Source organism: Furipterus horrens, unplaced genomic scaffold (assembly GCF_987537825.1).
Source record: "Furipterus horrens unplaced genomic scaffold, mFurHor1.1.pri manual_scaffold_8, whole genome shotgun sequence".
In the NCBI taxonomy this organism is placed as follows: Eukaryota; Metazoa; Chordata; class Mammalia; order Chiroptera; family Furipteridae; genus Furipterus; species Furipterus horrens.
In genome coordinates this window covers 37,878,028-37,905,673 of record NW_028327178.1, presented here as the reverse complement: position 1 = coordinate 37,905,673, position 27,646 = coordinate 37,878,028, and the positions used below count along the sequence as shown (strand labels likewise).

Genomic DNA, 27,646 nt, shown 5'->3' with positions numbered 1-27,646 from the left:
AAAACTTTGGGCTCTGTTTATCTGGCTCAAATTAGGTACTTTGAAACTTGTTACTCTTAGGCCTAGCACCTGGGTTCCGAGAATTCTGGTATAGTTTTAGCAAGCCCCATTAGATCTGCTACCCACTCAGTAACTGCTGATGTTAGTAACTGCCTGTGTCATTCTAAGATATCTTAGCCTGCTGTCAAGGCTTCTGTCCTTCAAAGATATCTTAGCCTGCTGGCAAGGCCTGTGTCCTTCAAAGATGTTTTGTAGTAACTTCTCTGCTTTAGTAAGCCTCTCTGTTCTCGGAGTCCACTCTCCAAAGCCATCTACAGAGTGTCCTTTCAATTCCCTCCCCCCTTACCCCTTTAAAAACCTCTGCCTTTCTTTTGTTTGCTGCTGACACCTCAGGGTCTCAACCTGTCTGCCATAGCTGGCCAAGTAAATCTTTTTAAACTCATGGCCTGTTCTCTTGTTTCTGCTTTCACTCTCAGTTACTGTCGACTTTAACGTGTGCTTTTGAACACTGGCACCTGACTTCTATCTTAGGCAAGGAATTAAAGACATGTTGAATTAATTTCATTTTTATTCTATAAAAATAGATGTTTACCACGTTGAATTTGTTTTATTCACTGAGTTCTGTGTAGTTAGCATGGAAAGATTTTTATGTTTTGTTTCCATTGCTACCATCCTTTTCTGGAACTTCACTTGAGATCTGGATTACTACAATTCATTCTCCTACCTCTAGTTCCTTCAACCCCAAATCTTAGCAATTCTTTGCTTCCCCTGTTCTAGTCTCTGTTTCTCAGCTGGACCTCAGGGGCCCCCGTCACCTGAGCACATCATCCCTCTACCCTTTCGTCCCAGTGCCCTTATTCTGCTTGTCCCTCTGTGCCTTGATGAGCACACTCCTGTTTCTTGCCCCCGCAGCACTGCCTTTCCCTAAATAGAAGCTTCACCCTGCAATAGCCTGGAAAATACAGGATAAAATGGAGTCAAATTTTTCCCTCTAAATTTCCAGTTAGGCATGGAGTTAGGAGGGAATAAAGTTTTCTGCTAAAATCCTGTGATACTTATTTTGGACTTTCTAATTTATGTATGAATTTATTACATAGGAAAGTCTAATGACAAAAAAAAAAATTAAAAGAAAAAGCAATGCACCCATAATCTGGACATTCTTTGTTTTAATTTCTATGTATGACCCAATGGAGCATAAGAAAAGATAGACATACAGGGGTGAGCAAAAGTAGATCTATAGTTGTGAGTATGTGAAATAGTTTATTCTTGTAGTACTATAAACCTACTTTTGCCCAACCCTCTATATGGTCTTAAGTTACCAAATTATTTTTCTCATTTGTTTTATTTTTAAATTTGATTGTGACATTTGGAGGGCTGAGATTTATTGTCTTACAGTTCTTTTGTGTCCCTCAGGGCCCAAGAACAATAGCTGATTAATGTTTTAAGGTTTTGCAAGTTTTCTTTTTCTTTACTTTTTTACCCATAGCCAGTGTTTATTTCTCTTCATTTAGATCCCAATTGGTTTTGTGTTCTCAAGAATATATATCTTAGTTTGCTATTTCTTATTCTGTTTTTCTGTTCTGTTTTGGCCTTTTGGATCATAACTGAGTCATCTTTCACATTTGTGGGCATATTATTAGCACACAAAGAAGTTCCAGGGTTTTCTCAAACACTTCTTCTCCCACAATACTTCTGTTTAAGACGGAAGAAGTCACTGAGTCTCTGGAAAACAGGATCCATGTCTTATTTCTTATGTGATGCCGGAAATGTAATATTTGCTCAAATATTTTTATTTAAACTGAATGAAAATAAATTGTTTCAAACATGTATTACTTTTATAATTATAAAGTCATAAAGATAGTTTCCTTAAAAAAAAAAAAAAACGTTGATAGACTAATTTGTGTGCTTGTTCCTCCTGTCTTGCAGCATTCTGTTCAGTGGCCTTAGGCTATAGAACATTAATTATCTATAACTTGTGGAATGGTTTTGAATTGTGGTCCAATAGGAGATGTGTTCATTATTTGTCAGAAAATTGGTGCATTTAAGTAAAATAATAGCTTGAGTCCATAGATAAAGGGTCTCCAAGACTTTCAGGTTCAATGATTTGCTTGGAGGACTCAGCCTGTAATCATGCTCATGGCTTTGATTTATTACAGCGAAGGTTACAAAGCAAAATCAGCAAAGAAAAGGGTGAATGTGTGAAGGCCAGGAAAGGCTCTCAGTTCTCCCCGATGGAGCTGCGCAGGCTGTGCTCAGTCTCCCAGGCAAGGTGTGTGACAGTGCAGGTGAAATGCTGCCCACTAGAGAATCTCGTTAGAGTTTTTGTGGGTCACTACCCTGTACGCACCCCCTGCCTCACACATACCTAAAACCCATACTCCCAGAAGGAAAGCAGGTGCTCAACATAAAATACATTGTTTATACAAACTATGTCAACACAGTGAGCCACTCTTACCAGTTCTGGAAATGGTGGGAACCCTCCCAAATTCACGTTCCCAGATTATCAGCCAAAGGCCAACAATGTAAGCAAGGCTTTTAAAGAACAGCAGTAAGCCTGCTGTATTAACCCTTTTCTACACATGCCACTTATTCTTAGATCATTCTCAGTTCAGGGATTGGACCTTTATAAATCAGATTTTATGGCTAAAGAACTTTTTAAAAACTTATTTTTCTGCCCAGGATAGTTCATGTTGCCTTCTGTTTATACTTTGGGGTAACAGTGCCAAGTCAATAAGCCCCTTCTGCACTTATGAAAGAACTATTTTATAGAAATTCCCTATGGAAGACTTCTTTTCCTAAAAAAATGTGTTCATGACACACTTGGATATGCTCAAATAAATCAACTCCCTCTTCCTTTCCTCATCAGAAGGGAGGAGTGTGCAAGGGGGAGAGGCTAAGGCAGGACCCCAGGGCTTGTCTGGGAGGGGCCGGTGGTACATGGGGCGAGGAGAAGCCCAGGCGCCCTGATGTCATCTTTGTGACACATTCTCAAGAGGGCGCTGTAAAGAAAAATTGCCCTGATGGAAGCAATTTTAAAAAGAACAGATTTTCACCCTCTGGTGTGAAGCAGCTTCTTGGCCAGCCTTCTTGACTGGGCCTCTCTAGGCTGAGACAGTGGATGAGCGCCATTGCACAGACCAGATAAAGTCATCCTAAGGTGTGGGCGAGCCACTCATATGCATTCAATAGGGTTGAACTGTGGATTCTTTGCATTTCTGCATTTAACACTAATGACTTTTTTGTTAATAAACTGGCCATTTGTTTACCCAATAAATAGTAATCCTTGCTGTTGCTCATTTTGTTTTTTGGCAAGTCTCCACACTTGGTGCTTAGGTATGAATTTAGCAATGAACTAGACTTAGAATTTGATCTTGAGGAGGAATGAAACACAGGTTAGACAAATGCAAGAGTTAAAAAAGAGGTTTATCAGGAAACGCCTGGGTAACTCAGAGATGCGGGAGAGGTTTATGTTTCACAGAACGCGTGAAGAAAAGTCAGATTCAAGGGACGCTTGCTTGCCGCCATTCATTCATTCTTTCATACAGTGTATATTACAGAATACGTCCTAGCTAATGTGCGAGGGGCTGGATACAACAGTGAACAAAACAGTACTGCATTCTGGCCAAGGGGTCATCCAGAGTAGTAAAGGGAATCAGACAACAAATAAAGAATTTAAGCCCATACTTTCCTACCTGGCAGTGGAGGTACCATGATCACGAAGGTGTTTTCCCAGGGCGAGGCTTAACTATTGCACTCTGGATGTACTGACCACTGCAATTTCCCCACCTGTGGGAAACTCGGTGGCATAATTTGTGGTAGCGGGGAACTGCATTCATGCTCTCCCCTAAGGAAAAAAAAAGAATTTAAGTCTAAGCCCTATAAAGAAAGCAAGGTGCAATGATAGATGATAATTTTTTGTTTGTTTTTTCACAATTTGGCTCGTTTCAAGCTGCCCTTCAATATCCTTTATTAATAGAGGTAAATTATTTTGACTGCTTATTTTTTCATGCTTTTCTCCCCTTCTCTTTACAGCATATATAAAAGGTGGGTGGATCCTTAGGAAAGCCTGGAAGATTTACAATAAATGCTATCTGGACATCAATGCCCTCCAGGAACTGTATCAGAAGAAGCTAACTGAAGAGCCCTTGACTCCTGATGCTGCAAATGATAATCATATTGTAACTGAAGGGGTGTCTGAGGAGTCTCTAAACAGACTGAAAGGTGCTGTTAGCTTTGGATATGGCCTTTTTCACCTTTGCATATCCATGGTGCCCCCAAACCTGCTCAAAATCATCAACCTGCTGGGTTTTCCTGGAGACCGCCTACAGGGCCTTTCTTCATTGATGTATGCAAGCGAAAGTAAGGACATGAAGGCCCCTTTAGCTACGTGAGTAGCTATATTGAAATGCTTTGGTAGATAATATAGTGTTGAAAGTAAGTGAACAACAATCAAAACCTTTGAAGGAAACTTCAGGTAAAATGCTGGGTTGGTTGACATGATGCCATGCTTAATGTCTTTCAATGCAATGCCAAGGATCGTGGTTTTGGAGGAGTTTGTAGACGCTGTCTTCAGAGAACAGGGCACTAGTCTTAAGTATCATACATGAGTCCTGTATTTAAACAGGTAATACGGTACTATTTTTCAACCTTTAATGATTTTGTAAGCAATTTTTTGTGACCTTGACCATAGTCACTAAGATCTACAATTCTGAGTTTTGCACTTAAAGGATACGAATCTAATAAGACTTTTCTGTGATTCTGAAAATTTTTATTCTTATGTCCTTTTATTGGATAATTTTCCTTGGTGATCCTGGTTGGTCCATTGGTCTCTTATACATGGCTTTGGATATTTTGTGCTATTCCATGACATTCAGTCGTAATTTAGGCTTAAATGACAGTTATTTAAACATGAAAGCATACTGTCCAGAGCAAGGATCCATTCATTACTCCATCAGTTAAAAATGATGTGAATTTTTTTTCCAATTTGGTAAGTATTTGCAATTTGAGTAATTTTACCTGATAATACATGTACTTTGACATTATACCACTTACCAAAATTTTTTCCAAAAAATGTTATCATGGAGAACCCTAGTGAGCTCTGTTTCCACTCATGTCAGCATTGAGGAATTTGGATGTTAACTCTTAATCAGTGGTAACTATTAAAGAGATAATTAATTGTTCATTTCAAAAATATCTGTGCCTCATCAGACTCATTAAAGTAGAAGGTGGTCCTTTATTAATTTTACTTACTGGATTTGTAACTTGTGATGACTTGTCCGTTTATATCTTAATATTATTTTCTGATAAAGGAATGAATTAATAGTGTAAATTAGCCTGATCAACAAAAGAGAACCAAATCTATGAACATGCTAGAAACACACATTCACATAAAAACATTTATTGTGTTGGTTAAATATTTTTGTTCAATAAAGAAGATTCCAATGAATCTATATTGTTTAATTAGTTTAAGATGGTGTTTTTCGTGAAAGGAATGAATTTGAAGTGACTTGCATTTTAAGTATTTACTTGCTTTTTAAACTGAGCATCTGCAAAGGCCAGAGAAAGGACATTTTTTCTGTTCCTCTCATTTATTTTAACCTAATTAAGTATTGTTTTGCCTGTGATTGTGGTATTTATATTCAGATTCTGAGACCTACACCCTAACTTTTGTGAATACAGGAGAAAACAACATAAGTAGTGCTTTCCTTACACGGTAGTCGTAAATTCACGGTAACCAGGTAGTGTTTCTAATTTGTACATTGATGACTACAGTGTAGAGATTCAACTAGAAGCCTCAGAGGAGCTAAATGCTTCTGTTATCTTATTCTCTTATCACCTGATGGAAGGGAGTATGCTGAATTATATGTTGTGCTAAAGCAGTTTCTAAATATCGATAAAATTAAAATGGGGAATGATACTCTGATTTCTACTTCAGAGACTGCATAGTAAGCTTTTGGAAGAAGTGTGCATTGGATGAACACATACTGATTTTTTTAAAGTAGAAGCACTATGAGAAAAGTCTTGTTCAACGTTTCTCTCCTTCTCCCTTCAGATTAGCTCTACTCTGGTATCACACTGTAGTCCGCCCGTTTTTTGCCTTGGATGGCAGTGATAACAAAGCAGGCCTGGATGAAGCGAAGGAAATCCTTCTCAAGAAAGAAGCTGCTTATCCAAATTCTTCCCTCTTTATGTTTTTCAAAGGACGCATACAACGATTAGAGGTACTGTGCTTTCCCAATTTTAAAAAATAAAGCCTCTGTTGATCACATTTATAATTCTCGCTTGGGAACTAGTGTCACAATGAGTCCAGATGTCAGAGGGTTGAGGAACAGTTTGTTCTGTGCCTTTCATTGTGTCATTGCTACGAAAGACTTTCAGGAACCTAGGCTGTTAGTAAGTTTCTTCTGATCAGGAGGTGGGTGAAGCCAGGGGTGAGATTCCATGTCAGTGATGAGATGAGACTGGTGAACTTTAAGCTGAAGGCCGAGGAGCATTAGGAAGTCTCTTAGTTGAAGAACACAAAATACAGTATTTTTCTTTTTTGGAGTTACTGCTCTTCTCAAATTTCATATTGGTTAACAGTTGATTTAAACACAAGTTATTGCCTTAAATGTCAAGGACAGCATCAGCTTTGAAATCACAGTAGCTTTTATTTTTTGTGTGCTTCATGTGGCTAGGTACTGGGCCCAGGCTGTTACGTGTGCTGTCCCATTTAATCCTCAGAACAGCTGTATGACATAGATATAAAATTGTCATCAACATTTTATAGACAGGAAGAAAGGGGATCCTAGAGGGTTTCAAGTGACTTCCCGAGGTCACCCAGCAAGGGAGGCCAGGCTAATTCCAGAAGCAAAACATACCCTGCCCTTGTGGGGGGCGGGTTGTTCTACTTCTCCTTTGCACCTCTTTGTCTGTCTGCTTGCCTGAGGACATGAGGGTTTCAACAAAAGTGAAAATGTTTGTAAGAAATAAATTATACTTATGAAAGAAGGCGGCTCTGTGCTAGATGAACCACCCATATTCTCACCAACAGTTAGTAATGAGTCAGGGAGGTTAGAACACTCTCTGCCCTCCAGGTGACCAGGCGCTCTGCAAGTCGGCCCCCAGCAAACTCCAGGAGTGCTTTGGAAGAGTTCTGCCTAGGAATGTTGTCATGAGCACAGGAAGGTTTTGTTCAGTGTGTGTGTGTGTGTGTGTGTGTGGGCAATAGAGTGTATATTATTTCCCCAATAATTTGTTTTCCTTCATGAGGTACCTCCTTAAATCTGAGGACTCCTCACTTTCATATATGGAAGTTGCATTTTAGGGATCATAGTAATAATTTTATCATTGAAGCACAGTATAGAAAGTTCACCAGGATGTGAATTATTTAAATCCATGTCCAAGTTATTTTTCTTCTTGTTATCTGGAAACTGGTTTTCTTTGTATTTAGGCTCATGAGCCTTCAGTTATATTGCTCCCTTTTTTTCTCTTACTGGTGTTGCCAAACTAAAGGAGCCTATTTGCCTGCATGCATCAAAGCCAAGTAAGATATGAACAGGAGCTTGCAGCCAAGAAAGTAAGGGTTTATTTTTAGGAAGTGGCCCATGCCTGCAGTCACAGGTGAGCTAATGCTCAAAGACCCGGCCTCCCAATGGCTTCTAGGAATGGGTTATGTAGGGGGAAAATTATTTTTTAAATTTTGTTTATTGATTTTAGAGACAGAGGAAGGGGCAGGGAGGAAGGGAGGGGAGGGAGAGAAACAGAGAAACATTGATTTGTTGTCCCACTTAGTTATGTATTCATTGGTTGCTTCTTGTATGTGCCCTGACTGAGGACCAGACCCACAACCTTGGTGGGTGGGGATAATGCTCTAATCAACTGAGATACCAGGCCAGGGCTGGAAAAATTATTAACCATGGTGACTGAGGGAGTTAGAATCATGGTCAGGTCGTGGTCTCTACTGATTGATTGGTGCTAGGGTAGGGGATGGTTGATCAGTGCATCTGACCCTGATGTCTTCCATGGGATTACTTCATCTGGTTTCCCCACTTCTCAGCCTGGAGCTGAAACAGAACTGAGGCGTAAATGTTATCTCTAGTTTGAAACTCTGTCTTTGTGGTCAGCAGATCCAAGGCTTTTCCTAAGATTATTTGATACCGAACAAAATAGAAACAGACTCATAGATAAAGAGAACAGACTGACAACCACCAGAGGGAGGGGATTGGGGAGCTAGGTGGGAAAGGTGAAGGGATTAAGCAAAAAAATAAGTAAGTAAAAGACCCTCAGATAGACAACAGCATGGTGATTGCCAGAGGGAAATGGGGGAAGGGGGAGGTAGGAGAGGGTCAAGGGGCAATAAAGGGTGATAGAAGGAGCCTTGACTTGGGTGGTGAACACAATACAATATACAGATCATGTATTATAGAACTGTACACCTGAAATCTATATAATTTTATTAACCATGGTCAGCCCAAATAAATTCAATTAAAAAAAGATTATTTGATGCTGATCAGAACCTCATTGTCCTGAGGGCTTAATGATTAAGGGAGTGGTCGTGTAAGGGGAGAAGGTGGCAGGTAATTTAGGGGGGCTGGATGAGGCCAATTTGAATCCAAAGGAAAGGAAGAAGAAAGGTCATATTAAAGAAATGAAGTTTCCATGCAATTACACTATCATACTGTCATAGATTTTATCAATCTTCTGAGCAGTTCGGTTTATATGTTACTGTTCTTTTCTTTCAAGGTCAAGGTTAAGGTCTTACAAGTAGGAAAGGATGATCAGGCTGTTAAAGTTTCTCTACTCCCTTGGGTTTGTGCAGGAGGAAATAACACTGTAAAAGGAAATTTTAAATTGACTAAGCCATCTCACTTCAGTGATCATTTCTGAAATAAAAGTTGGGTATAGGGTAAGTGCTTTCCTAGATGTAAATTTCTTAAAGGATAAGCATTATAAATTTTGAATAGCTCTGAACATGACACTAGGTCCAGTGTTCGGCGGAGATGCTGACTGGGGCGAGAGCCTGCATGCAGCACAGCAGCGGCACCATGTCACCAGGCACTTGTTAGAGCTCTTTCTGCCACTGATGGATGAGTGCTCTGAACTGGGTTTTAAAGCTGGTAAATAGAAATGTAAAAGGGTTTATATTTCGTTAAGCTTGCCATTTTACTTAATGTTTTATTTAAAAATGCTTAACTTTTAGCTAAACTTAAATAGGCTTTCCCTCCCAGAACTTAATTTGACATAGTTTTAGTTTGTGCCACAGTTGATTCCTGTCAGGGGCCCAGCGAATGCTACAAGTGAGCAGTCAGTCGTTCATTGTCGTTGGGATGGTTCTAGCAACAAGGAAGCCACAGTGCCATCAAAAGGTTCTTAGAAGTATGATTTGGGGAGATACTCAGTCAACATTATAATTATAGCTCCTACCAGGCATTCAGTCTCTTTTTAAGGGAAATAACTGTGATCTGAGTGCGATAGTGGGTGTTAGAACTTTTTCACTGCGAGCAGCTTCCTTACCCAACTGATATTTGGTTTTAAGAAAAGAGGACTGGAAGATCTATTACTGCTTGTTTAGTAAGCTGTAGCCTGAGGGTTGAGTGAAGAGTGATGAGTGTTTCTGTTGGCCCTTCCCCAAGGCTCAGAGGATGAAAGGATTTTAGTGCTAACTTGAAATCTTACTGATACTACCCTCCCGGTGCCCAGACACCAGTGCTTTGTTAGTTGGCCTAGGTAGCCCTGTAGGAAGCTGTCAGATGGTGACGTCCTTCATGCAGATGAGCTCAGCCCAGAGTGGCTGTGATAGGGCTCTTGTCAAAGGCGTTGTGAGGCCTGTAAAGTCCCTACTCGGTTTATGAAAACACACGCAGCTCAGTTGCCGAATTTGCTTGCAAAGCATCTTTATCTTCTCAGTGAGCAGTTAGGTTAGAGATAGGCCCCCTTGAGATCTTCTTATCAGCAAACACAGTACACGGTCTGAGGGCTCAGATTTAAGCAGGTGCATCATATGACACTGGCTTAGTTTCTTCAGGGACTCAGAATTGCACAATTATTTGCACAGCTGCTTTTCTCTAAGCTGGCTGTCATACAGGGTGACAAGCTCAATGTGTGCTGGTTAGTTTACATTTTCCTGAACTTACTATTTTCAAATTATGTGCACTTTCTTTTCTTAATCATGAACAGTTTTTTTATGTACTTTGGGACAATTTGTAGTTCATAAAGGAAGATGGTATTTAACATATCCTGCCACTCCGTGGTCCTTATGGGAGTGGCTTCATTATTTTCTGTTGTTATGGCCTAACTTGATGTAGCAATGAAGTCCGACACCTTTGGGGTCCTTCTGCATGTCAGGATGGCAGGACCTCTGCTCTTGGGGACAGCAGTAGCATACACCTGTCAGCCAGGCTGCAGAAAGGATTCTTCTCTGCCTTCACTTCTCTCCACTGTGTGTCTACATGCTCCACCTACACAGTCTTCTCCCTCCTCCTGCATTGCCTTTCTACCCGTCTTACTGCCTCTCCTGTCTCTGTTGACTTCCCCCTTGTGACTCTCAGATTGCTGTGAGGAATAAATTGGCTTATGCAGTACTTAGTGTGTGACAAATGCTGTGTAAGTAGTGGTGTGATGGTGGTTATTATTCTTACTGAGTACTTAAGCCTGGGAAGTAAGGTTACCAAATTTTCTCTCTTTTTCTCTTAGGAAAAATAACTTTTTCTGGTGTTGAGAGCTTTCTGCAAAGCTAGGCTGGTGATTAGAAAAACTGGGTTATGCATGTAGCTATAGGGGCTATAGATTCTATACCGTTAAGATATTGTATTTACTTTTCCCTGAATTTCCACAATGGAAACAGCTATTTGGAAGTTAATCATGGCTTATATAGTAATCTCAATTTTAAAATGTGAATTGATAGTTTTGAATTTTTGTATTTTTTGTTCATTTTCATTCAGGTAAGCCTATGGTAGTGATAAGTCCATTAATATACAAGTGATTATTTTTCTTGATTATTTTAAAAGTATTAGGGACAAATCTAAAAGTATTAGAAACAAGTCTATATTTTAATAATTTTTTTATTTCTCTCTAGACCTATTTTTTTCTCTAAACAATACAGATTTGTACCACTTCCCTCTCCTCCAGTTTTAACAATCTACTTGCTTAGTATGTAATATACAGACATGTTTGGTTTTGTATGTATACGTAATTTCGTACAGTTTTTGTAGTACAGCTATTTAGTAATAAAACTAATTTTAACATTAGTCTGTTCATCTACTATAAATGCTTAAATATTTGCATGAATGAAATTTGATAAACATTCTAATGAAGTTATTATTACGTATTTTTGAGGACTCTAATTTTGAAGCTGTCTTCTGAGCTTGGGCCCATACTTTTTGAATATCCTGCATGCTGGCATTTTAAACCTTGGGTTTGGTTTTTGGGAACAGAATTCTGGGTCTAACACAAGACAGGCCATCAGTATATGTTGAATGACTAGATGAGTCTCTTGGCAGGAAATCCATTGATTAATGTGAGTGACATCATTTCTTTGTCAAGAAAGGAGGTTGATTATCAAGGCCTATCTTCTCTGTGTGGCACCTACAGCTTTTTCTAATGCCAGTTCTGAGGAAGGTACAGAAATGTCTTGAACAGTGAGAAGAAGAGGATGGCCTGTAAGGAGGGTACCAAGTCAGCTTTTTAAATTCTGTTGGGCTGGCTAAAGAAGTGTGACTCTAAATAAATGAATTAAATACATTTAAATGAAGTGAATAGCAATTGGATTTAAATGAATCTGCTCCTTGCTGGGAGCTGAGAAGACCAGAGGCCCTGAACGCCACAGGCTCAGCCTGGCAGGCACTTGACTGTCACTGCCTCTCAAACAATTACAGCAACTACAGTGCCACTTCCTGAGGACAAAAATGGAAGTTTGCCCAAAGCCTGGAGGCCACACGGAGAGGGGTGATAATGAACTTCACCTTTTATGTGTGATGTGTGTGTGTGTAAGCTTATCGCCTGATCTGTCTTGTTGAGGCTGCCTTCCTTGTCCTTTCTGAGAAGCAGCCTCCTCACTGCTGTCTGCTCTCTGCTTTGTACCCCACCCCCTTTCTGCTGAGAAAGGTGTATGGTGGGATGTGGTTTCTCTTCTTCATGAGCAGCGTCTACAGGGACCGCTTTGACAGCTGACCTTTACTTCACCACATTCATGTCCCATTTCCTTGCCAGCGGGTAGGGGTTTCCTGCCCTGTTTTCCCCATCAATGGAGTTCTGTGGGGAAGGCGTTCACACTGCCCCAGACAGTATAGTCCTGTCTCTGGAACTCTTTCCACCTTGACTGTCAGTATCTTCAGTTGTCTGAGGTTATCTTTTGAAAACTGGCTGTAGTGCTTTCTCTGCAGGCTGCTTTTAACAATAAAATTACATTTTCATTGGTGCTCCTTAGAATAAGTGGGAGGTCTGTGTTGCTTTACAGCGCTTGAGCTCATGATTGTGGCAGGAAAAGTGGAGTTTGATCCTACTAGTGATTAAATTATCAGGTAGTGAAAGGAGGCAGAAGATCCTCGGGAGTCGTGGAGCATAGGGGCCAGGGCAGAAGTGCCAGACCCGGAGCGGGGCACGGCCTGTGCTCCCTAACTCTGGGGCATTTCACCATCATCAGAGCTGTTTCATAGCCGCATTTCTTTGCATCTGTGGACAGGCAAGCCTTCCTCTTATATTAGAACAGCATGCCTTGCCAGCATGACGTAATGTTGTTATTTATAGGATCAGGAAGAAGGCAATGAAGGAAGATAACTCCCTGAAGTTCTGTTAATTGTAGTCTTCCTTCCCTCTGTCCTACGTGGCTATCTTTTATTACTTCAGGCACCGAAATCTCAAGTTGCTGTTTATTCTTAGAACTACACAAAATAAGAGATTGATTTATTCTGGTGGAGGAGAGATGGAGGCTGTTTTTCTGTCTTTACTTTCCAGTAAGGTGAATTCGTATAGTGTGGTTTAATGACTGTTCACTGAAATGAGATGATAGTAGAATTGCTAATAGGTTAAATACATTTACTATAGCTAGATTTAAACCCTATCTTCATGGGCTGTTGGGTTGAAAAGCAAGTAGAAGGCTAATATTGATTCATGTCCGTGAGCTCACTAAATATGCCTGAAAGGATGAACCTGCCCATACCTGTATTAGCCCCAGTCCTAAGGGTAGAATTAAATGCATACTCTATTGTTAGGTGTCCTTGAGTAGCAATGTTGCTAAACAGATTCTGCTACTCAGCAGCATTAATGCTGAATCACATGTAAGTAAGTGGGTTGTCACATGTCCTGTGTGCTACAGGTGACAACAAGGGCCTCTCTTTTTAAAACGCATATGTAATAGTTTATTTTAAGACATCAAGCAACTTCATAAAAATAAGCCAGTGATCATTAAATTCTGTTTTACTTTAAATTATTTTGTGATCTTTTAATACACACATGAGACTTCATTTAGTTTTTTTAACCAGTCTAATGTTTATACGTTTTAACACAGTTTTTATAATTACTGATATGAAGACTATTTAGATTTTCATTGTGTTAATAATTTGATATTTCCCTGCTGGGGAAATTGTTGTTGGGATAATGGGCTGTTGCTTTTTCCATATACTTTGCAATATTTCACTGTGATAGCAAGTACTGCAGTAAATATCTTTGCATATTTTCCCTTGAGTTATTTCCTTGGGTTATAGCATTAGTGGAGTCATTAGTAAGATAAAAGAGTATAAAGAGCTCTGTAGCTCTTGCTGAATGATGAGTGATTATACCCAAGAAATAGTGGGCCAGAATATAATAATTCATGATTTTGTGCATGGTGTCAGCAGCAGTTTTAGCAGCAGTTTTCTGCTGCATAGTTCTTTTATTTGTTTTTATTTTCATAATGATGAAAATTAAAGCAGTTTAAAGATAGTTTTTAAAATGTTACCAATAAGCCATCTCATGTTCATGTATCAGAAGGCTCAATATTATTAAGATGACAATAGAACTTAATTGAGCTACAGATTCAATGGGAAAAGAATAGTCTTTTCAACAAATGGTGCTAGGACAAGTGAGTGTCCCATGGAAAGAATGAAGTTGGATCCACTACCTCATACCACACACAAGAATGGATCATAAACGTAAGTGTAAGAGCTAAAACTATAAAACTCTTGGGTTAGGCACTGGTTTCTCAGACACATCAAAAGCACAACAGCGAAGTAAATTGAACTACAATACATCAAAGTGAAAAATGTTGTGTTGCAAAGGGTACCATCAAGAAAGTGACATACAGAATGGGAGAAAATATTTGCAAGTTACAGATCTGATAAGGGGCTTATATCCAGAATATGAAAAGAACTCTAACAACTCGGTTATTAAAAGACAACCAATTTAAAAAATAGGCAAAGGATATGAAGAGACATTTCTTCAAAGAAGATATGTAAATGACCAATAAGCACATGAAAAGATGCTCAACATCATAAGTCATGAAGAAATGCAAATCAAAACCAAGCAAGATGCTATTTCACCTTCACCAGACTAGCTATTATGAAAAGGACAAGAAAGTCCTGGCCAGTATGGGTCAGTTGGTTGGTTGTTGTCCTGGAAACTGAAAGGTCACAGGTTCAATTCCCAGTCAGTGCACATGCCTGGATTGGGGTTCAGTCCCCAGTCCCAAGTGCATGCAGGAGGCAACCAATCGATGTTTCCCTTTCACATTGATGTTTCCCTCCTTCTGTTTCTCCCTCCCTTCCCCTCTCTAGGATCAATAAAAGAAAAAAACAAAAACAAAAACCCCAGCCAGTAACAAGTGTAGGCATGCATGTGGAGAAATTGAAATCCTCATTTGTTGCTGGTGCAAATGTACAGTAGTGCAGCCACTTTGGAAAGCAGTGTGACAATTCCTCAAAACCTGAAACCTAGATATACCACATGGTCCAGCAATTCCACTGTTATATATATTTAGTTTTATTTGCTAATAAGTTGTATGCATAATATCTATTATATATGTAATATATACATTATTGCTTTCATATGTATGGAGGTTCTATAAATATCAACCTAAGAAATGACCAGAGCAGGCTGTTTACCCTTTTAGGCAAAGAAACAGTACATGTGTGAAGAACTCACAAGACAGAGAAACTTAGGCTAGGGGACTAATTAGTTAAGAAACTAAGCAGAGCTTGTTTACATGGACCTCTCAGTTCTGAATTTCCTATCTCTGGTCATGAGGATGTGCCTCCACATCCTGGCACAGAGAGTACCTTTCATGTGAAGACTTATTTTCTGCTTTCAGGGGGTCAGGGAAGAGGGTTTGGGTGTCCTTCTTGCATCAGCTATTTTTCAAGTAACTTTAATTCAAAATAACCAACATGCCAAAGTGGCACGTTTTGGGGTGGCCTGCCTTGAACCCCATCAGCTGCCTAAAGGTTCAGTGTTATTAAATATTTATTGCCATGTGTCTTTCGTTGTGATTAATCTCATTTTTGTCACTTGGTAAATTGTGTGACGGGGCCTGCTCTGGTCCCGTGTTTGAGTCTGTGTATGGCCCTCCTCTGCCTGGCCGTAGCCTGTGCTTAAGGGCTCAGCTCTGGAGGCTACCTTTCTGAGCTGAGTCCTGGCTCCTTACTTTGGCCAAGTGACTTTTGACAATACCCTTGATCTCTTGAAACCTTACTTTCCTTCTGAGTGAATGGGAACCTTAGTGGTACCTAAGGCACAGTCTGCTGTTAGGATCCAGTGAGGTGGTAATCTTGTAGGCCTCTGTGCAGGGTGTTGGCTGTAATGATGCTGGTACTGCTGTGGCTGCTGTTAGGGCTGCAGTGCTGATGGTGACAGTGACAGAGTTTGTGCACAGGAGATCGGGACCAAATAGCAGATAAGTCAGTGCAGGCCGGGCCTGGCTTTGAGAAACAGAACCACGTCTCTGAGAGGATGAAACATGGTAGGACTCACCCATGGTGCAACCCTCACAGCTGGGAAAGATGGCCCAGAAGTAGGGCTATTTGGAGTCAGTGGGAGTTTGCTGTAGAGGTGACAGCATGGAGGGTAACCTGATTAAAGCCCACCAGGTCCAAGAAGAGGCCAACAAGAGAGATCTGACCTCAGTAGAGATGGAGCACTTGGTGCAGAGAGGCCGGTGGCGTAGGCTGACCCAGGAAGCAACAGAGCATTTGATCTGGTTCTCAATGCAATCACCTTTCTCATAGAGGAAGTTCTTGCTCGTAGTTAATGGGGTACAGGGTGCGTGCGTATTGCTTTTGTTTCGCCTTCAGGTTGTGTTTATTGTCCTTTTTTGTTTCCTTTTCTGCTTACCTGCTTTGGGTAGCTTTTTCCTTAATATCAGATTGAAAAGATGATCACAGTATTTTACTCTTTTTTTTTTTTTTTTTTTTTTCTCTTGTTTTAAACATGGGTTCACACACTCATGCAGTCAGGGTTCTGATTCTTCTGTGTTCCGGACTCTTCTGATGCTGGTAAGTGTACGGTGGACTCCCCTGGAGGGGTCACGCAGAGCTGAGCTTTAGGAAGTAGTGTTTCTTGTTTTTGCCTACCCCTTGTCCAGAACCCTTCTATGAAATCTCATATTTTCTCATAGTATCATATCGAATTTTTCTGTTTTCATGATTTTAGGCTCATGATGTTTGGGTGAACTGGTTTCTTAAGTCTGTATTTAGTGTAGTACTCGTTCCTCTGTGCTTCCTTGTGGAGGACCTGTTAGCCCTCGGAGCTGTTGGCATATTGCTCAGAACCTCCGGCTTGAGTGTGTGGCATTACAGAAGGAACATGGACTTGAAGTCCGGAGATCTGGTTTCAGCTCTGCCGTAAACAGTAAAAACACGGCTTCCACATGCTTGCTCACACATCCGACAGTTGAGTAGAGCTGCGAGACCCCGATCAAGCCAGTCAGCCTGCCATGGCACCCCATCTTTACCTGACAAATTAGGGGGTTGCAATACATGGTGTTTTCTGGAGCATTTGCCCTGGAGCCCTGTTTTGATGACTAGTTTTTACATGTTCCGTGAGAAGAGGTTCCATGTCAGATCAATTGGAACATTCTGGGGTTCCTCGGAGACTTTATTTTGCAACATAAAGTTGCGAAGATGGAGTATGCTGGTATGCGTGCCAGGTTGACCCAGTTTATTTGACCAGGAAAATTATTTTCGTACATACTCTGAAGTTAGAGGGTTCAATATAACACACTTGGAGAAACACTAGGCTCCATAATTTTAAATATTTCTTCCAGCTTTCACACTTCGTGGTTCTGTGAACGTACTAAAAGGTACTTCAATGTCTGACACAGGCATACTTTGTTTTACTGCACTTCTCTGTACTGTGCTTTGCAGACAGTGTGTTTTCTACAGATTGAAGGTTTGAGGCAACACTGGGTCTAGCAAGTCAGTGCCGTTTTCCCAACAGCATTTGCACACTTCATGTCTCTGTGTCATAGTTTGGTAATCATTGCAGGATTTTAAACTTTTTCATTATTATATTTGTTACGGTGACCTGTGGGTCAGTGATCTTTGATGCTGCTGTTGTAACATCTCAGGTGATGGTTAGCATTTTTAGCACTAAGATATTTTAAATTCAGGTATATACATTTTTTTAGACATGCTACTAAACACTTAGTAGACTACAGTATGGTGTAAACATAACTTACATGTATTGGAAAACCAAAAATTTCATGTGTCTCATTTTATTGGGATATTCACTTTATTGCAATGGTGTGGAACCAAACCTACAATATTTCCAAGATATGCCTGTATGTGGAACATACCTCAACAAAAGTGTCAGAAAATTTTTGAGGCTGAGCTGCCTCCAACACCCCAGCTCGGCTGGAAACTCTCTGTCCAGCAGAGGGGTTTCAGGACCACGGCGGAACAAATTTATCCAGGACACTGTATTTAGTCTGGGGGAAATGGGAGGTGGCTATTCCCTCTAGTGGAGAAAGTGCAAGATTCCCATTCCCAGCGCCTTTTATTAAGGAGGGGATTTGGGAGATAAACGGTCAAGACTTATGAATCACCAATAAGCTTTCAGACACTTGGGTTAGAGTTGATAGTCAGTGATTCCAGTTATCAATATAGAGGACACAGTGGCCAGTCTGTGTCAGGGTGTGCTGAACATCCTGATGCCATGCTGACATCAGGTGCAAGGCTTCATTCATTTTTAGCTCAGATTGTTTCTAGTTAACTAAGAGATAAGAAAAGTGGAGCAAGCTCTAAAGCATAATATGCATTCTTTAAATCCAATTCCCATGGGAACCCTCTGAGTGGCCTTCCGTCCTGTCTGCCACAGAGCCTTTCGGGTTTTCACTGAGACTTAAAGGCCTCCCCCCGGGAGGGAGTGGGGGCTGGCTCACGGCTTGGGCTACAATTTCCGAAACCACAAGGAGCGGTTCCCCACAAATTTTTATGGCTTTTTACTCTTCAAAACTGATTACCTGGGATTATTTCTGCTTTTTACAGTTTATCTTTAGTTCCTCTTTGAAAAAACCCACATAGCAGCTTGCCCATTTGACGTCATTTGTTGAGAATGCCATTCAATTCTAGGGGAACTTTTCAAAGTCACTTTTCTGATTATGGCTTCTATTTGTTTCTCTCACACAAGTCTCTATGCATGTTAGAGCATCTCCATCTATTTTCTAGGTTTTTCCGTTTGTCTTGAATTGCTGTCGTCTTTTGAGTAGTGTGACGTTTGTACATTAGTGTATTCTATATTTCTGTGGTCTTTGTTTTTCTGAGTTAATTCTTTGCATTATCTTCCTCAGTGTTTGACAACATCTTTAGCATAAGCACATTTATTTTAAATTTACTGCTGTTTTTCATATAAATTTCTTTTCTGTACTTTTAAAAAGCAGTATGGTGCAGCTTGAGAAAGTGTCAGCTCAGCTGAAATGGGCTTTTCCACATACTGGCTGTCTGACGTTTGTTAGTCTGTGTCCTGTCTGAAAAAAAAAATAGAGCAGTCACTTCCATGTCAGCCTTAAGCAATGTAACATGGATATGATAAAGCACTAAGCACATGGTGCTTGGTCAGGATTTTTCTTATTTAGACAGAATTGTATTTGTGTTATAAATCCAGTAGGAAGCACTTTTCATCACATATTTTGTCAAAATAATGTGCATAACTGTTGAGAGACAAAGAAACTCTTGTAACCGGTGAATTATTTAGCTCCTCTACCATTAGTGATGCTTTTGGTTACATAACTCATTTTTCAAGGGGATTACTGTTCATTCATATGGAGGTGCTGAAAGCATAACTACTGTATTCCATTATTTGTATATAATCAGAGAGTTGTTGCCTATGATGTAAAAGGCCTTCTGGGGGACGCCAAGGGAAATATAAAAAGGCCCTGCCACAAAAGAAATTAAAAATTGAATTGTGAAGATAGCAATGTGAATGCATGGCAAGGCAATAAAAAGCAAGTGCCAAATGAATGGGTGGTCATGGGTGGTCATTATGGGTGGGCCTGCCTGGGGAGGCCAGACCTGAGGGAGGGGGGCCGCTGTAGAATGGAGAGGCAGAGGAGCTGGGCGGCGAGGAGTGTTGGCTGCGGTGTCGGAACAAACAGGTACAATTTCAGCACCGCCATCTCTAACAGTCATATGGCCCTCAGCAAAGCACATGGGTTGTCCGATGGAGCCACCAAGATTTTTCTCATCTTACATGCCACGTGATAAGAGAACCACATGTCTGGTTTTATGATGATGATGATGAGACCAGAACAGACTTGTTAAGGCAGCATTCTTAAAAGGCTCATCATCAGAACATACATTTTCAACTACCGTGTTATGTCTGAATATTGTATTTTCAGTTGGGAACATGGTAAAATACTGTAAGTACATCAACGGACAGATAAAACTTTTGTATTCCAGAAATAACTACTGTTTACCTATTGCTAGAGTAGAGTACTGACTATACTCACCAGTTGAAGATCTATATCTTCTAGTCACTCACAACAGGCTCAAGGGCAGTTCTTATGTCAGAAATTTGTACAGAACATGAAAAGACAAACGGAGATTCATAAAACATCCCACATAGAAATCTCTGTGTAATTTACTAATCTGCAATTTGCATGTGTAATCAGCAGTAACACAGTATTCATTGTGATCCAGCCTCATGTTATTCACATTGGGTAGTTCCTTTCTTATATATGGAATTTTATTTATTAGAAGTTTCAGAGTCCTTTTCTTATATTCTTTTTGCATTTACCCAACATTCTCTTTAAATACACTGTCCACCTCAACTGTATTTCTAAGGAGACTAATTTGCTTCTGTGTGGATTTCTGTTCAGTGTGGCTCATTTCCTTGTCTCTCTCCTGGGGAGATCTTGCGCTACCTGTTTTCCTCCAGGCTCATGGGCCATTCCTTGTCCATCTCTTGCTGCTTCCTGCTCATGTGCCCAAATTTCAGTCAACATCCCTTAAGGGTATAAACATCAAATTATTTCTGAAAGTTCACAATTGTGTTGCTTATGGAGTCTGGTGCTGAAATCTGGTACTGTTGACTAAAATTTAATATTCTTTGTTATAGTATGTGCTGTTAAAAGAAAAAGTACTGTCATTTAAACATTTTTAATGAATTATTCCATTGAATCATATGGCTTTATAGTGAACTAGTTATTTACATAATTCTAGAGCATAGGAAATATGGGAATGTTTTCTACAAGTCAGCAAATTCTGACATTACCTGATACTATACTCATAGAAGTGGGTACTAAAGGAAAAAGTATATGTCTACTTCATTCTAAATATAGAAATTATAAATATTAGCAAATTAAATCCAATAATTATTTTTGAAGGTTGTATTATGACTTAGTAGCACTAATTCCAAAAAGGTAAGCATGGTTCAGACTCAGGAAATGTATTTCTATTATTCGCTACATAGAGGAAGCAATGGATAAAAAGCCATACATTTCTATCAATGGATGTCCAAGTAGCATTTTGTAGAATGTGCTTTAAAACACTAGACCAACTATTAGCTTATTAGAAATAGAAAGGAACTCTTTCAACTTAGTAAAAATGGCATTTACTAAAAATGTGTAAGAAACTATTTAATGGTGCAACTTTAGAACATTCTCATTAAAGGTAGGAATGAAGCAAGGTTGCATGCTGTGCTGGCTAATATTCCATATTTTAACTGGTGGTCCTAGCCAATTAGTTGTCTCTCGTAAATTACTTTAAAAATATAAAATAGCTGCTGTTATTTACAAATGATTTTACTATCTCCCTGGAAAATGCAAGACAAAAACTAAATCAATTATAAGAATTCATAAGAGTGTAATAATATGACATATGCAAAATCAATTAGCAAAAACCCAAAGTTTTCTTACACACCAGCAGCATCCACTTAGAAAGTAACAGCAGAAGCAAATCCCTTTACAGTTGCCACAAGTGTATAAAATGCCTAAGAGGACACCTATCAAGACAGAAATGTGCTTCATCTCTATAGTAACAATGCAGTAGCTATCAGTTATGCTGATTTTAATTTGTCAGTAAATATGCTCCACTGAATTTGGCAACAATTTGTGCTTTTGTTCTTTATGGTTTACTCTGGAAGCAGATAAAACTAGCCAGCATGTTCTCGTTTTACCAGTTAGGAAACTGAAGCCTTAGGTAGTTTTTGTGACACAGTGTGTCAGTGTGTAATTCACAAGACACAAGTATATATTATATGGTACTTACTGCCTAATGCTTGGCTTCATGGCTTTTTCATACTAGCCTGTTTTCTGTATTATCAGCGGGCCAGGGTATATATAGTTCTTTAAAAAATTAAACTGGAAATGAGTATCAAATTGAGGATAATTCCCCTTTCTCTGCTGGGTCGTGAGTATTTTTTTTAAAAACTCCCACGATCATTTTTATTTTTAATTATGTTGGTGAAAAATAAGGGAAAACGTTTCCACTGTTTTAATAATTGTTCATTTTGATTCCTCAATGAGTGATCAGAATAGAACTAGAATTAATTTTGGAATTATGTTTGTTCTGGGGATAATGTCATTAAGATTCAAAAATAGTCTCAGTCATATAAAAGACTCATGGACATGGACAACGGGGAGGGATATGATTGCGGGAGAGGGGGTGGGTTGGGTGGGGGAGAGAAATTAGGGGAAAAGGGGACAACTGTAATTGAAAAACCAAAAAAAAAAAAAAAAAAATCTCAGTACTTTCTATTTCTATTAGAGTGCTTATAACAGATAAAGCATGCTAATTTCTTCTTAATTTTAAAGAAATATACCATATTAATTTTCTAAGGCTATGTAACAAATTACCACAAATTTGGTGGCTTAAACAATAGGACTTTACTTTCTCATAGGTCTGGAGGCCAGAAGTCCAAAATCAGTTGCACAGTGTTGAAATCAAGGTGTTGGCAGAGCAGTACTCCCTCTGGAGGCTCTAGGGAGACTCTTTTCCTTGCCTTTGGAAACCACTGGTGGCTGCCTGCATTCCTGGGCTTGTGGCCACATCACTCCAATCTGTGCCTCTGTAGTCACATTGCTTCCTCTTCTATGTGTGTCGACTCTCTCTGCCTCCCTTTTTATAAGGACACTTGTGATTGAATACAAGGCCCACCTGGGTAATCCAGAATACTATGCTCATTTCAAGATCCTTAATCACACCTCCATACACTCTCCCTAAGGAAAAAAAAGCACACTCTGGGGGAAATCAGAGAGTTTGAATACTAGTCAATTGTTAGCTTGTTGACCTTAACCCTTTTTGAACTTCAGTTTCTTCATCTGAAAACGGATCTGATACATGTCTGTCTGACAATTTTTAAGAGAAGAGAAAGGATATTGATACAAGTATTACTTTGTTTCTTTTTACTTGACTTGCATTGAAATATTGTTTTGACTAGTCTTTCTTTGACTCTCCAGAGCTTAGTACCATCCTAAGCACATAGCAGTTGCCCCCAAAATAAATGTTCACCTGAGTAATTTGTTACCTGTCTTCTGATGGGTATTGTGTCATTTTACAGTCATACAATAAACCCTAGCTGTGGACAGCTTGGCAGTGATGGCCCATTCAGAAATATCCTGTGTGTGATAGTTGAATGTCATTATGTTAGTGAACTGGGGAAATACATGAAATGGACCATCGCTAACACTGTTGTTCTTTGTAAATATACTAAATTTACTGCATGTATGATACAGAAAAAGAATTGTTGATCCAGAAAGGGGAAAATTAGAGATGACTGTGATGAGTCCAGCTCTTTCTCTCTACACACATATGCTCTTCATAAAAGACTGATTTTTCACCTCTCTGGTATCTTAGCCTTGTGCTTACAACCTGCATGCATGTCTGACTTCAGAGTTGTGGGCCTCTTACATTCCTGTGCATTCCCTTCCACTGTATGTTAAGCTACTTGAGAACAGGAATTAGTGATGCAGCAACTTGTGTCTCCTGTCAGCATTCATGGCTGGTTGGAAAGAGTTGAATGCTACCGTCAGAATCTTCCTGACAATGGCGCCAAGTGTTCCTATGGAGCATGGACAGTTAGTGCGCCAGCCATGGCCTTGGCTAATGAGTCACTTGGCTTACAGTGTTCCTGAGTCACAGACTGTCCTGCAGATCTGCTGGCTGACTCATCCCTGAGGTGTATTGTGTTCAAGAGGCCTCCTGCAGCAACCATGCGTCACTAAAGGAGGAATGTGGTAGGAGCTGGTTCCAAGGGAAGCTGGCAGCCCCTTTTCCAAGACCCTCCATGTTCCTGCCTGGCTGCTTTTGGGGAGGATGGGTGGTGGGGCTTTGGAAAAGGAGTCAGGGAGGGCAGCAGAGGGAGGTGCGGAGAGAAGGGGTGTGCCAGGAAGGGGGAGCCGTGCAGGCACCAGCAGAGCAGGAAGGTCATGCTCCTCGGCATGTGTTATGGAGAGCAGGCTGTGTCAGCTCTCGGCATTTAGGATTTATATTTATGATTGAGGCATGGCACTTAACACCTGTCATCACTGTGTTTAGGATTTAATCTAACCCCTTTTATCCTGGCGATGTCTTGTAGGTGCTCTGATCAGGTGCTGGTGGCATCAGGTTGACAGATGTTGAAAGAGATCTTTAGTGGAAACACAATGTATTTAATCAGGAATAAGTAGAACAGACATTGAAAAGTGTCTTGGGTTCTAGACAGTGCTAGATAAATGCAAAAGTCAGAAGTATAATCTGGACCCTCAGAGAATTTCTTAAGCCTTGGGAGAGATGTGAGAGCCAGAAGCCACCGGAGAACAGCATTCTAAGGGGTAGAACCAAACTATAATACCAGTTGTCTGGCTGAGAGCGAGCGGGTTTCAGAGGGGGAGAGTGCGGACAGCTGGACTGAGGGAGTGGCCTTGGGGAGTCACTCAGTACTGACCAGGAGTCTTCCCAGTCCCGGTGGGTGCACACAGGAAGAGGAAATATGGTCCCTGTGCCTGTACAGCTTATCTGGTCACAAGGAGCTAGATTAGCAAATGTTACAGTACAGCAGGATCGTTGCACAAGCCGCAGGGAGGGCTGTCGGAGAAGGCGGGCCTGAGCTGAGTCCTCACTGGTTGGATTTCCTGACTGAACAGAAGGATTCTGTGCTCATAACTGTGTGGGGCAAATGGCAGGGTTTTCCCAGGAATCTTTAAATTACTCTCTTCTATACTGCTCAGTCGGTTTTAAATGACTATTAAGAAAAAGGAGGCTTTGAATTATGAAATTATAATGTTAGTGTCAGACGTTAGCCAGTAACTTTATTTTCATTCTTTCCTCAGTGTCAAATCAACAGTGCCTTGACTTCCTTCCATACTGCTTTGGAACTTGCAGTAGATCAGAGGGAAATCCAGCATGTCTGTCTGTATGAAATTGGTAAGTATGAAATGTCTGTCCAGGTTCTTGTCATACAACTGTATGAATGCAAGTGTTAATGCATTCAGCTTATGTCCAGCTTCTTGTCATGCAAGTATTCATGCATTCTTGTGCACTTTTCCATCATTAATGCTATTTCGTTTGTATCTGTAAAATGCTCGCTGCCTTTTTGTAAGAATAGGACTTTGTTATCATAGTACAAGTAACGTTTATCTCGGTGACTTCATTATTTATAATTTATAACATTTTGGATTTAGGATAATAGGTGTTATCAGTGTTATTCAGTGTTAAATTAGTTGTCTGAAACCATTTATAAATACCTTATTCAACTGCACATGAGAATTCAAAACTATTTTCTTCTCCGTCCCACCAATGTTTACCTGAGAAGAAAAATGTAGCATAGGAGAGAGCTTGGCATGTGGATTCCAGTCCCAGCTCTCTACCAGCTAGCTCGGGGACTTGGACAAGCTTAGTACACCCTGGTAACGGTCACTGGAGTTAAGGTGGCTTGACTCGTAGCAATTGAGGTTTACATTAAATAACATGGATGAGTATCAGTCAGGGTGCCTGGCATGCAGAAGGCCCTCCATACATGTTAGCTGCTTCCTTTGGCTTCTCCCATCCTGGAGATGAATTTATAAACAGACTTGGAAATATTTATTTGCTTAAGATTTCCTCCTCCTTCCCCAAAGTTGTTGCTCTGATTATTTTGTTGACTGAACTGAAATTCTGCTGTCCTGTTACATTAGTAATTCCGTATCCTTTTATGTAGCAGTTGCTAAGAAGCATAAATACAACTTTAAATGTTTAATAAAGGGTTCATACTTTTTAGAATTTTGGAGCATTACTACCAGGTCACATCCTATATCTCATAGACAGGGAATGAAGAAAAGTTGAGGTAGTGATGGGAATTACAGAGGAAATTAGGATTCAAAGAGCCATCTGCAGAGAGATGGAAGAAGAAATGGAGAGCACCGAACTGACACCTGTCAGGTCAGGACCCTGTGATGCCTGCCACTTGCCTTCTGTAGACATACTTGTCTTCCTCAATCTTTCTAAAGAAAAGTCAAACTAAAAGATTCGGAGTTTCCCAGTAAGCGATATTATATTTTAAATGCCTTGTGTATTTTGAGAGTGGAGATGAAGTATAATAAAGCGCAAAATGTATATTTATGCAATCCAAACTCTGCTGGGAGCCGTTACATAGGCTGGAATGTGTTTCAAAGAACTTGAATGATAAGACCTATTTTGGTGGCCTTTTTCATGCACCATTTGAAGGCCTGTGGCAGAGCTGAAGGAAACTTAGAGATCATTGAATCCAACTTCAGAAGCTTAACACACTGGAGAAAAGTAGCAAAATCAGAACTCAGGTTGCTTCTTCATGTTCAGTGCTATCTTTAGCGTCTAGTTGGTATTTAATTCAAATCTTACTCTGATTTCCATTACAAGATGAAATAATCAGCCCCACTTTTTACTCTAAAATATCCTATCCCATAGAATTTGGCACTGAATTTTGGTCTGCCTCTTCCCCATAGTACACATGGCAGGTCCAGGATGGCACAACTGCTTCCTGATGTGCCCGATACCAGAATTTTTTTTTGTATGGAGGCCAATAATGTGGACAAGAAAGAGGGTTGGCCTTCAGTCCTCACATCTTCCCTCTTGGTAGCTGTATGGCATTGAACAAGGAACTCCATGCCTTAGGTTTTCTCCTTGGTAAAGTGAGCACACCATCAGCCATCTTTGCAAGGCTATAGTAGGATTAAAGAGAATTGCATCAGTGCCTGACACAGGGCTTGGCTACAGGAAGGGGCTCAGTGGGCAATGCTGTTAAAACAATGGGGATAAAATTCCTTACATTTTCCTTGCCACTATTCCTTACCAGAATGCCAGTTCAATGGTGTTTAGATCTGGAAAAGATGGGGTCTTTTCTCAGCTCCACTACCAACTTGCAGACTACTTGCTCTCTGCTTCTCACAACGGTTTGAGAATTAATAGTAATCACTAATGAGCAAGTGAGTGCTTGGAGACTTTTTGAGGTAGTCACTCTCTGTATAAGCTAATGGCATTGCTTTTTCTGTGCCTCTGCCTACTCTTGGACAAGTACTACTGTGCTTGGTTTAATTTTACAACTGTAGGCAACACTGGGAGTGTTTTAATAGAAATTTTTACATCACTTTATTTTATACTGAGAAATTGTGAAATTAGAAGTGCCTCATCTTAATCAAAATGGCACATTAAAAATATTTAACAGAAAATAATTTTTTTTAAAGTTTTCATGTAGCGTACTACAACGCTCACAGGAGAAGAGAACAGGATTAGAGATTTGTAGCTTAGAGGTGGGCAATGAAGCTCACCGCATTCCTTGAAGGTTGTACACTGAAAATATTTCTTTCGTAGGTTGGTGCAGCATGATAGAGCTTAATTTCAAGGATGCATTTGATTCCTTTGAGAGGCTAAAAAACGAGTCCAGGTGGTCCCAGTGCTATTATGCCTATTTAACTGCAGGTAAGTAGACTGCTTCTGTTGTGAGTTAGCTCGCACGTGTCAGCAGATGGGAAAATAATGGCGGGAGGAGGCAGAACCTGTGTTCTTCCTCTGTTCTGCCCAGCACTTTAATGTTTTGTGCTACCAAGTAAATAGCAGCACAATACAGTGTGCACTGACCATTTCAGCAAATACACCCTTCCCCTCAGTCCCTCTCTGGGCTGGTTAGGTCACATGCTCTGTATTGGAAATGCTCATTGGAAGGTTTTCCCTGCTTTTGTGCATTTTGCCCTAAGCAGCCTCAACCTATCCTTACCCCTCTGCTTTATTTTCTAAAGTATGTTTTTAACATGTCTTTTTAATTGTGTTTA

General features: G+C 40.2%; 1 protein-coding gene and 1 non-coding gene across 2 annotated transcripts in view; both read left to right on the top strand.

The window, feature by feature from the left end:
• The window catches only part of TTC39C (tetratricopeptide repeat domain 39C), a 103,538-nt gene that overhangs the window by 62,265 nt on the left and 13,627 nt on the right, over positions 1–27,646 (top strand). The window contains exons 5-8 of the mRNA XM_090285713.1: positions 4,033–4,387; positions 6,053–6,221; positions 24,695–24,788; positions 27,189–27,296. Coding sequence (XP_090141839.1) covers positions 4,033–4,387; positions 6,053–6,221; positions 24,695–24,788; positions 27,189–27,296 — 726 coding nt within the window. The remainder of the gene's footprint in view (positions 1–4,032; positions 4,388–6,052; positions 6,222–24,694; positions 24,789–27,188; positions 27,297–27,646) is intronic.
• On the top strand, positions 3,685–3,847 carry LOC150002750 (U1 spliceosomal RNA). The gene has a single exon (XR_016512897.1). It is a non-coding gene; the product is annotated as a U1 spliceosomal RNA (small nuclear RNA).